The sequence below is a fragment of the Aythya ferina genome, assembly GCF_964211825.1.
Source record: "Aythya ferina genome assembly, chromosome: 1".
NCBI lineage: Eukaryota > Metazoa > Chordata > Aves > Anseriformes > Anatidae > Aythya > Aythya ferina.
In genome coordinates, this window is record NC_140296.1 from 21,216,059 (window position 1) to 21,228,335 (window position 12,277).

At 39.0% G+C, this 12,277-nt stretch overlaps 1 protein-coding gene across 7 annotated transcripts in view; it reads right to left on the reverse strand.

Moving 5' to 3' along the window:
* Positions 1–12,277, reverse strand: part of ATP8A2 (ATPase phospholipid transporting 8A2) — a 311,180-nt gene that overhangs the window by 257,826 nt on the left and 41,077 nt on the right. For 6 of the 7 annotated variants that reach the window (XM_084539155.1, XM_084539154.1, XM_084539151.1 and 3 more), the window contains 6 exons: positions 8,803–8,902; positions 8,130–8,228; positions 7,316–7,361; positions 5,832–5,872; positions 3,940–4,013; positions 1,000–1,069 (listed from right to left, as the gene is read on the reverse strand). In XM_084539155.1, coding sequence (XP_084395281.1) covers positions 1,000–1,069; positions 3,940–4,013; positions 5,832–5,872; positions 7,316–7,361; positions 8,130–8,228; positions 8,803–8,902 — 430 coding nt within the window. The remainder of the gene's footprint in view (positions 1–999; positions 1,070–3,939; positions 4,014–5,831; positions 5,873–7,315; positions 7,362–8,129; positions 8,229–8,802; positions 8,903–12,277) is intronic. The other variant, XM_084539156.1, reaches the window with a different exon arrangement.

The following is a 12,277-nucleotide window of genomic DNA, read 5'->3' on the forward strand; positions in this document are numbered from 1 at the left end:
AATTAGTAAGAAATGCCTGGGTTTCCCAGTAAGATCAGTATTATCAAATAGTTACTTGATAAAAAAAACTCATCCATCAATGGGCACAATTAGCTTCATATTTCACTCTCAGAGTTTCAGAGCACTAGCAGTGTTACTCTCTGCTTTAGCCTAGACTTTCACTATCTCTCCAAAAATGGAGAAAAGTCCAAAAAAAGTTTAAACTCAAAAAAAAAAAAAAAAAAAAGCCATTAAGCCATTATTGTATTCACTGAGTCTTTAAAAACTCCACCTTTGGGGAAAAATTTATCATGGCTTAGGGAAAGCAAAAAGGCACCAATAGATAAAAGACTACCTGAAAATCTATTCCAAAAGCTGTGTCAACAGATCCCATTTAGCAAGGGAGTAGAGAGCAGATGCATAGTACGTTCACAGTTTCTAGTTTTTAATAATAGTTCTGTAGCTTTTGCATCTCCAATAAATACTAATGCAAGAGCTACAACTCATTCTCAGTATAAGCCATCCACCAGAAAACCTACACTAGGCTTCTCCCAGCTACAATGCTATGTGCATTTAAGAGTGGATACCTCAACATCTTCTCGGGATTAGAGATGAGCTTGACTCTAAGAGGCAGACGAAAAAATCTAAGTATTTGGAGTGTTTCACATTATTCTGACAGAAGTTATCGCTATCATTAGCAAGCAGTAAGATTGGGAAAAGTGCTCCCTGCACCTCAAGCAAAACACAGCCAAGGTCTGCTTGATTCCTCTTTTAGGCTTATGTTCCCCCCTTTCCTCTGGATTAGTTCCTTCGATTTGTACATGAAACATTATTGCTTGGGTTTGTATCTGTCAGGAAAAAAAAGGCTTACAGCAACCTGGAAAGAGATGCGTATTTTATTGTCTTGTTTTATTTTATTTATTTTAAATAGTACGAGTATTGCTGTCATGCAAGCTACCGTCTGCCCTGCAGCTAACACTAGTACCTAGCAGAAAAACAGCAAAGTTCTCTTTGTTTTACCTGTCGTATTTTAAGATTCGTCTCCCCATCAAGATTGGCTGTTTCGATATAGCACATGGCTTGAGGTTCACTGTAAGGAGCACAACAAGACTGTCAATATTGAAAATTAATTACTTTTTATATACTACTTTTGCAGTGAAGTGGTCCATGATACGTCTTCAATACACTGCAGAAGAGAAAAATCAATACTCGTGGCATAAAACCATAAAAGAGCCAGCTAAGAGCACATATTTTTCAGACATGCCTTCGAATATGAATGCTCTAATATTAAATTATACAGAAAGACAGGTCTAAAGAATTTTACAAATCACAATTAACTTGGATGCCTGAAAAAAATATTTTACACTGTAGTCCGTAATATTGCTTCAGATTGCATGAGCTATGGATAAATGCAATGCTAATTAATGAGGAGTGCAAGAAGTGGACACGCAACGGGATGAAGAGGGTGGTGCCCTCTACTACTGAGCTTTGTCTGTGAACCATGCACACACAAGGTTGTGGCCACAGGACCACCTTTAAGTTGAGAAACTTCTGGAAGTACACGTGAAGTCACTGCTAAGCAGTGTTTATTTCACCCCTTTAAAAAAAAAAATGAGAAAAGGTATGATAAGATTGAAACTGAGAGCTGCATCTTCTAGCATAGCAAAAAATCTTCCTCATAGTTGTCCAGATTTGCTGTTAGTCGAGGTCTTACCTATATCTGAAGTGGAAAATCTCTGCACAGAACAACATTACCTTATTACAGTACTACCTAACACCAATTATTTCCCGACACACTGCTTAAGATTTAAAACCTCTGTATGGAACCACCAAAACTGTTTTTACCACTGCCTTTTTAGGCTGTTAGGGAACATCAGTTTCATGCCTGGACCCAAATCATGTGCTCCTTCAGCATATCACTATTCATACTCTTGAGATGTTGCTATTTGCTTTCCAAAATAACCAATTACAGCAAACATAATTAGCAGAAGCATCAGCAACAAAAGGCTCCTTAGGAAAGTATTGTTAAGAAATGTACAGGTACACATGTAACACAGTAAGTAGCTAGATTTTTCTCTCCATTGATAGTTTCTTCAAGAAGAAAGGTGCAGAGACTGTCCTTTACCTCTTCCTATAAGATCAACCTGAACCCAAATCCAAAGAAGTCATAGTGAAAGTTCAGCTTGGTTCCAATTGTATTTGTTAGAAACAGTTTATCCACAACAACTGGAGTGGTTAACTCCTGAGGTAGATCTCTCACAAAGCAATTCCTTGCATTTCCACAGAAATGTAGAAGTGTTTCCATACAAAGCTTTGTTTGGGTTTAAATCACTTCATTTTTGTTTCATGTAAACTTATTCTGTATGTGAACTTCATTTGATGTCACCTTTCTTCTATGAAGCAAAAAAAAAAAAAAAAAAAAAAGAATCAAGATAACAAACAATCATCTACTTCAACTCCAACACTCAGTTCAGACAGAAAAGTCAACACACAAAAGAAACTCTCACCCATTCAGAGCATGCAATGCCTTCTGGTGAACTGAGGACACTTAGCATCATCATTTAAAAGACTCATGGAAATAAAACCAATTGTATAGCAGAACTGCCATAGAAATTGCTATTTATTTCAAGCAAAGCATCTCCTAAAATCAAAATACTTTGGGTTTAATTCTTCAGTTATATGATTAGCAATGATAACAAGTTAGTAGAATAATATAGAACAAAAAGCTGACCCATGCAAGTTAAGGTATAAATCAGAAATTAGTGGGTTTTTTTTGTTGTTGTTCTGTGGTGGTTTTTTTGGTTTTTTTTTTTAGTTCTAGCAGAAACAACTATTTCTCAATACTGAAACAGAAAGTTGTTTATGTCTAAGAGTAGCCTAATTAACTGCATGTGAAGGTTGACAACTGCTCATTATAAAAAATTGTCTGTTTTTGTTTTAAAAAAAGATACCTCTACCCTTGATCACATTAAATTTGCCTCTTTTCAGTACTTAAAGGGGACTTATCAAAAAAAAAGACAGAAAGTGACTTTTTGCTCAATCAGATAATGACAGGACAAGAGGGAGACCAGAGCAACCTGTCAAAACCAGTCATCTCTGTCGAAAAGTATTTGTGTGGACTGAAGAAAATCATGAAAGCAAGGTGCCTGTCTCTACTTGGAAAAAAAAAAAAAAGCGAGAACACAAACAGCACTACTGTCTCTTGTTCAAATCTCTCTTGCCTGTGTGCTTAGTGGTGTTGATTTGACCCCTTAAAGCTGTCCAACAAAATATATAAGATAGTTCATCAGCTGAATACCACCTAAATGCTTCCTCGAATCACGAACTAGCCTTCATTTTTCACCATATCTGTTTCAATTGTCCCACATCCCACAAGAGGGAACGAGAAGTACTCGTGTTGCTGTTGCTACCACACTAGGGATGAGGCAACATATGCATGGCCCAAAGACAACGAGCATATGAACGAAGCCCAAAACCTATTCTGCTGGCTATTTATTTAGATGCCAGCTGGGCTAGCCTTTTGAAATTGTTTTAACAGCTTTCGAAGAAATCTTTCCTCGAGGGCAAGAAAATATCCTGGAAATTCAATGGAATTAACTGGAAGAAAACTGAAAATTCCTTGATTAAATGGAGGGGTCCTCAGAGGGCCACAAAACAATTAACTGCACCAAGCTTGTGCAACAGACCTTCCATCTTCCAAACTCCATGATACACCTGGTGTATTACAAGTAGTTATGCTACTAAGTCTTTAAGAAGCCTTCTTTCTTAAGAACCTATCAGCAATGCTAAAAAAATAATAATAATTGCCTATTAAAGCATGTTTTGACATTGTTGAAGTCTGATTTTAGATGTGGAGGAGACGTAGTGTCATCTGATGTCTGTTTTTACCACTAGCAAATACAGAGTTTAAAGTCCTCTGCACCTCAGTTCATCAGACATTTCCACACCCACTCAGGATACCTGGAAGATATAATGATCATGTCTGCTGGAAGATGCTGCCCATTGGTGACCTTCACAATATCGCCTACTGCTACCTGGTGAATCAGGGGCAGGAGAACAGTAGCATGGAAGAGAAAAACAAACAGTATGCTCGTCTGCAATGTTAGTTGGTTATTTTCCTTCACCTAACAGAACATCATGCACAAAACAACTACAGACAGTGCTACTGGAAGTCAGAGTAGTTTTCACTGCAAATTTGAAAATCTGGTGCCAAAACCTTCCCTTTTCTGAACGCTAAATAAGGTATTCTCTATAGAAAAACTAAATATATACTCTATTGAAGAGTGTAAAATTCTGTGGCTTATTTGTAGAAGCGATTGGCTTATTCAATAATCCAGCTATTATCCAAATTTGAGTTCATTTCTTTAAGTACAGTCTTATCTAACCCACAGAAAGATTTCTCCAGGTGAAAAAGTACCTTAACTTAAAGGTTACACTCTCCTCAAGTGTCTCTCATATTTTTTCTCCATATTACTCACACACCTAAGTAATGCACAAGGCACTGCTTGTATTAGTCCCTAGCAAGAAGCATCGTTTCCACAGATAGACAGCATCAACTAGTTCTTCACTGGCCTGGAGTCACTCGAGATTCACAAAGTTATAATTTCTGGAGTACAGAAGACCTAAGAGTTTCCAGCACCTGTAAAAGGTGTCACATACTCAGTCCTTCTTACCAGTGAAGTCCCTTGCAACTCTCAAGACAGTAAGCCAGGACCACCCGAAGTATATCAGACTGGTGAGCATCCCCTGTATTGCCCATTGAAACGGGCCTAAAATACTTGAACGCGTTAATTTATTAAAAATAAAACAGATGGCATGTTTGCACAGGGGAAGTCATTAGTCCTGTTTGGATCCCACTGAAAACAAATTCTCTTTTATTTCAGCACAAAAAATATAGGAAGTCTGTCTCGGAGTAAACATGTTGATAGCACAGAACAGTTCATCTCTAACAACATAAGCAAGCCTGGACAATATGCAGGTGCAAGACACAGACCGATCTGGGAAGTGCTTGAGAAGACGAAGGGTATAAACAAGGGGGAAGGGGAAGGAACAACCACAGACTGCAGGCTCAGCTTCAACTATTATCTTTGCACTCAGTATCCTTGTTATAAATAGGGCATCGACCAGCATAAACAAACACTACCACGAGGCTTCAGAATCCCCAGGAATCTTTAGTTTAGTTCTGTTATAGTCTAACAATTCAGCAGGATTGCATTGAGGTCTCATGAGCTATGTATCATTTCCCAGAGGTTATAAAAGACTGTACTTTTCCTTAGTTTCCTTTATTAGTTAACAGAGCTAATTTTGTCTTTAAAGGGAATTAAGAGCCACAGTTAGATCACTGCATCCTGAAGGATTTCAGCAAGCTCTACCAATAAATCTCAGCAGGCCCCAGGACAGGGCTGCTCACAACCTGGATTCAGCATGCTGCAGGGCTTCTCTTCCTTACTTGAGCAAACCCCTTACTAATTAGCCTCCAAACATAAGACCTTTTGAGCACAGATATCAATATAAGCCTGTTAAACTTCTCTGAGAAGTACAACATTGCAGTGAAAGTTCCTCTTCTAGACACGGGCAGAGAACAAAATACTTTTTGTACCCTGGAGCATATTAACTATCAAGCAAGAATACTTAAAACAGTTCATCAGCATCTGTCTGAAACATAGTACTAAAATTTTAAGGTTGGTACTCAGTGCCTTGCTCATGGCAATTTTCATTATTGTAACACAGAAGATCCCTCCCACCTCAGGTCACAGGGAATTCTCACGCAAGGCATGGTAACTCTAGGCCTCTTACTTTATTCCAGCAGTAAAAATTTGTGAACACCTCCTCCTTCCCCTAGTTTTACTTACCTCTTTCCATATAATGTTCTGCCACATCCCATTTCTTAGAACTGGGAAGAAAATGTGAAGTTAGATCAGAATAAATAACCAAAACACAGGCAAACTTCAAAAACTAGATCAGCGGCAGGGAACATTGACTGGAGTGAGAACTAGCGCACAAATCAGAAAAATACTTTTCAGAAGTTTGGACCACATTTTGTCCAAAGCTGTAGACACATGCATCAAAGAAAAAAATAAAATAAAAGAGGATTGTCTTAACGTTTACATGCAATCACTTGGTTGCCTGATAGAAAATAGTTGGTGGCCTGATTTCTTCTTGGCATTTCATTTGCAGGAGGTGGACATCTTTACTTACTCCTTAAATAAAAGGGCACCACTGCTCATTGTTAATCAGTACTGGGAAGCACCTTCACCATATGAGTCTTTTTTGTTTGTTTCTCATCTATTCCCCTGTATTTCACTCCATTTTCCCTCTGATCCAGCTAGCCTCACTACCATCTCATTTCACCACACAGGGCTTAAACTTCAGTGTCAAGCAGACCTAAAACCCTACCAAAAAGCCAAGATCAACTTTGACAGAAGTAGAATCCTAAGCGTCAAAGCTGAAAGGGATGGGGGAGAGGGGTTTTGGGGGGAGCAAGGAACTGAAGCAGGCCTTGGCTTCTGTAGGGCCCAGGTCCAATGGTGTCTTAACACTCATTGATCGTCTACTCGGGAACACTGTCGGCCCAGTAGTTCTCCTGCATGTACTTTATACATGTACGACCCTAACCTAAGCAGGAATGTCAAATATATTCATATATGCCCAGCCACTGTCAGGTAAGCAAGGCCAGTCCAGCTCTGAGCACATCACATACACCTAAAATAAGACCAAACCCTTCACTGAAAACAGCTGTGGCCAGTCTTTAGAGATGTACAGATGTATTACAGAAATGTGTGCAACAGATGAAGGTTGAAGAGCCTGGCCCCTCTATTTGAGGTGTGAACAATTTTCTCCTCAGTCCTATGCAATTCACACACGTAGCTCATTTGAACAGCGCACCAAAGTCCCCAGAAGGTACAGTTCTACCAGATACAGCCTCAGCTGTCCAACCCAGGCTATGCAATTGTGGGGAAAAAAAAAAAAAAAAAAACAGTTGAAAAACTTTTATAGCATCTGGTGGGTTTTGAACAGTCTGGGCAGTGTTCTGGAGGGGGAGAAAATCACTTAGTTTTCACGGAGGGGCTGAAAATTGTCTACTTTGGGCAACCTTGAAGTTATATCAGCAATTAAATTCTAAAAGCTTCATCCCCCCACTTCTCACCCCCAGGTGTGACACTGTCAGCATCAATCTGAAACACTGTGTAAGGTTTGGTGCTAACGCACCTAGTCCAAAAAGACATTCACTCACTACCATTATGATGGTTTAAGCAACAGCACTGTTTTTTTTAAAAAACATAACATGTTCTAGTATTCAGTATTTGCACTTCAAATATTTAAAATTTAGTCTTACCTACTGTTTTCTTTTTATTCACTGCACTGTCTGCCTTATGCCTTTTCTGCAAGGAAAAACATTTCATTACGCCTCATTACAATTCATTAGATTCTGAAACTATTAGAGCTAGAAACAGGACAGACTACAAGAGGATACTCCGACCTGGACTGATAGCAGAAGACTTAAGTCTCCAAAACTGTTTTTTTCAGAGAGGAAAAAAGCAAAAGTAACAGTGAGCGACAGTGTAGTTAGGTGATGGTTGGAGAATACGTGCTGTGTGTTTAAACTATTTTCTAAGTTATTCATCAGAACTTTATAATAAGATCTTCTTGCTTTTCAAAGAGTATCTAAGGAACTTGACACAGATTTTCTCCAAAACAGTTTGCTTTATGGTAAAGTGGATTTTTTATTTATTATTATTATTATTATTATTTATTTTTAATCTCGAGTGTTTAAGATCAACTAAAAAGCCCACATATCTGTCGGAACTCTGCAGTGCCAATATAATAACACTGGCTTTCTAGCCAGGTCTTTCTAATGAAAGCACTAGTAAGCAAGTTTGAAGAAGTATAAAGAATCATTCCAGTTTTCACTAAGTTGCTTCCATACAACTTTTTTGATTGCCATTTAGCTGTAATGGAAAACACTTAATTTATCTCAGTATGCTACAGAAATTCTAGTCGTGTCAGCATCTTTGAAAATAAAACGGTACTTTGCCATCATTCAGCATTTGAATTGACTTAGAGATGCACAGCTTTATGGCAGTTTATGGCTTTTTGAAGCACCCCTTCTGTTGTTAGCACAGATTCCCCATATAATAATCCATACTCACATAGTCTTCTATGATTTCTTTGATGCCAGCAATAGTTAGAATAAATAGCAATGGCACCAAGGTGGTATATCTTCCTGTTGGAGAGACATCTGGAATTTGCTGTGAAGAGGGAAAAGAGAGATCCATTCTATGTTAAGAATAAGTTTCCAGTAAATTTATCATTTTATGCAATTATCTCAGCGGAGAGATGGTAGAGCTTAAATTCTTATTTCTGTGTGATCGACATCCAAATTCAGTAGACAAACTATCCTAAAAGATCTGAAGAAACTACTACTATTAAATTAGATGATGAAGGTGTTGTATAGGCCTGTTATTTTGATTCTCCTCACTTAATAAGGAAAGCATTCAACTGATGTTTATCACTGATTCAAAGCGAATACCTGGACTATCTAAACAAGGAGCAGCTTCACACGAATCCATACATGCTATTTACAGTAAGGTCAATAACTCCATATTTTGTGATACCTCTTGTTTTCATTTATTAATAATATAGCTATCTTGATTTTAGGAATTATGTTGAAAAAATATCTATAGTACCCTCTAATTTCAACTATTAAGTATATACCTTCTTAATATTACTATTTAATATATGTTTAGAACATACAAGCACGAGGATTCAAGTTATTTAATAACTGTAATGCAGTAAAAGTTCAGTAAAACAATAAAACTCTACCTGCAGTAAGGCAATGAAGAGGAAGAATGCATTTGCAGCTTTTCTTATCTGCTCATACAGGAATCGAGGTAGAAAAGTCACCACGCTGTACTTGGCTGTGCTGCAGGTCAAAAGATATTGATTTTAGGACTTCATCTGAACATCATACAGGGATTATGACAGAAAAAATCAAGTAGGTTTCTAAAGCCATTGTTAGAAAAAGGTTTAAAGCTCATACAGTAAAGACAAGTATAGAATATGAAGGGATAAAGTTGTCTGTGTTTTAAGAAAGAACTGCACAGAACAAGAGGTAACATACAGAGCCAGAAGGCTGACGGTCCCTCTTTAATCAGTAGAACCTTTATTACTGGAAGAACCATCATACAACGTGCCATCTGTCCAAACTCCTGTACCACAAAGAGGCAGCCTTTCAGTTGAGGCTGAAGCACCTGAGTGCTTACCCCCATCATAACCTGGATTGTAACACCAGGGTAGGCAGAGTTAAACAACATTAAAATGAGAAATTCGACAGTGCTATTTTTGCACTGCCTCTTCTCCTAGCTCAGAACCATCCTAGGTTCAGTTATGCACAACCTTCCGTAATAACAATACACACTTTTTTAGAATAAGCTTTTCTTTTTCCACAGGTAGTGTTTTTTGTCCATTTTTTAAAAAGGTAAAAGAAAAGTACAGTACACTGACTTGTCTCTAAGCTATGCAATTACTCATCCTCCTCACATCCAACCCAGCTATGGCTGTTACAGTAAGCATGACTACAATTTCAGGAAAAGTGCCCAAGATGACAAGAGAGTTTAACCCCTGGATTTTTAAATGAGTTATATCAGCCTCACCCAAGTTGTCAAATTACCAAAAAAAAAAAAAAAAAAAAAAAAAAAACAGCTTAAAAGAGATCAAAAAGAGATCAAGACCATTATATGCAAGCCCTTGCTCCCTGAACACGATTTACTCCATGATCTACATGCTTTCCTGACAAAGGTTCTGCAGCATGAATTTTCTTGCACTGTCTGAGCAGCATGAGAGAGAGTCCATCCAGCAGCATCCACACAGCATTGCATTATATGAAAAGAAAAAAATATGCTTTTTACAGTTACAAAAGCAACTCTGACTTATTTACTATGGAATTACCACAGCACCTTCCTTCCTTTATCATTAGCATGAGCTGGAACTTGAAAAACCAAGTGCCTGCAGCTAGAGTGCAGCTGTATCTTCCAGACACTGAACGTAATCCCTGCAAGAGCCAGCCAGCGACAGGCTTGCTTTTTGGGTTTTCAGCTTTTAAGATAAAGGTGGTTTATGTTTCCAGGGAACAGAGAACCAAAAGATCATCCTCCTTTCATGAAAGGAGAAATTGTTTCCCGAAGCACCACTAACACAGCCCCTCAAACACAGAAAAGATGCTGCTTTATTGAAGCTTCCCAAGCCACAAGCACCATGTTAAGTGTGAACCTCTTTGCGAAATGTTTTGCCGATTCCCTCGCACCTTTAAGCCTTTCAGAATAAAAGCAAATGCTTTGTCTACATGATCTGCCTTTCACAACCGATTGCTGTGCACAGAACTTACTACAACCTTGATCAACAGGTAATTAAGTACAGCAGGAATCTCTTACATTTATCTTTGTACGTACAAGGTTGGAGAAGGGCATTCTCCAAGACTGATCTATTTGCTTGAACCACTTTCTCCCTCTTGTCTTTCCCCAGCCCCAGCTCCATGTCATTTAATGAGACTCCGCTGCACCTCCTGGAATAAAGCAGTGACAGGAGAGGCAACAGCATCATCTGCTCAAAAAGCTCTGCGTTGGGCACTGGAATACAATTAGTGGGGGGAGCAGGAGTCAAAGTGATGAGATACAAGCCACCAAGATCCGATCTTACTGGGCTGTGGGAGCTGTAGCTCAATTTTATGGTTTCCTCTTTAAGCGACCCTGGCTAGGCCTGATGCAAACCAGTGATTACTTCAACTGGATCTCCTAAAAAAAAAAAAAGAAAGCATACATACAGCACACGTAACAGCACTTCTAGCACTACAGGCTACAGACATCCTGCTGGCCCTATTGATCTGCAGAGTCCTGTAGTAAATGCTCCAAGTGGTATTTCACAGGAACCTCAAGGGGACGGATTTCAACACAGATTACACCCCCAAAACGAACTGAATCAAAGCCTCCATCTGCATTTAAACATATTAAGCAGGACGTTTATGTCTTTGAAATGCTGTTAGGATTTCCAGCAGTAGGATTTTTTTTTTTCCATTTGAAGTTACATTCCCTTGGTCCCAAGTGTAACAGCCCTCCTACAACACAGGATATAATTAAAGACATTTCAGTGGTACCTTGTGTCTTTAAAAAATGGTTTAATTAAGTGAATAGTTTAGCCCTGCCCCACAAGTGAATTCCCCAGGCCATACTAATGAGAAGTCAGGAACTGGCAGATTTCAGAAAGATGCCTCAAATTCCATATAATGGAATTTACAACTCCATATAATGCTTTACAGGCCACCGAGCTAGCGAAACTGCATGATATGCCACAGAAACACGTTTTTGTAACAAAATGGCATGCCCAGAGCATTTGCCACGATTATATTAAAGCAAGAGTTTGCCTGATTGCAATCAAGCTGCACCATTTATTAACGACACTCTGCCATTTCCAACTTCCAGAGCTAACAGCTCCAAACTGCATTCCTTTTCTCATGGTTGTGCTAATGAAAACATAATAAAGCTTTTTTGAAATAACTTAATCCGAAGCAAGTTCTTCCATTCGTGTGCTTTGTTACTTAAGTAACATGGCAAACACCTGCAAAAAAATAGGTATGGCTCTAACCAGCAGTGCACATTCAGCACTTACCACACAGATCAGGATCAATAATCATCTGTATTTATACGCAGTAGGTGTGCATTACTATTTTTAAAAAGTTTCTCATGAAAGGCTACGTAATACACTTGCTCAGCTCAGAGTCTTACTGGATGAACTGGGCTCTGAAGAGGAACTTTCTAAAAGACAAATACAATGCTTGTAAATAAATTATCTTTGCTCCCTCACAGCGATGCATGTTGGCCTGTTTTCGGCTAGGATCGAGTTAATTTTCCTCATAGCAGCTGGTGTGGTGCTGTGCTTTGGATTCAGGCTGAGAATAATGCTGATAACACAGGGATGGTTTAGTTGTTGCAGAGCAGCGCTCACACAGACCAAGGACTGTTCAGCTCCTGGTGCTGAGGAGCAGAGCACAGGCAGGAAAACAACAAAGCAGCACTTCCTAAAGCAGCAGCTGTTAGCTCTGCACACCTTGCTCACCTGCGGGGCTGCACGTTTGAACAGGTGTACAAACATTGGAAGAGATCTAGCTCCTTGATAGCTGCAACTTCATTCATGGCAGTTATGCTTCCAGTCACACCTCTGGGCAAACTGGGACAAACACCACCGAGCCCTGCTAGAGGAGTTTGGGTACACATCAGCTCAAAGTCTGGCCCTACTTCCTAGCAAA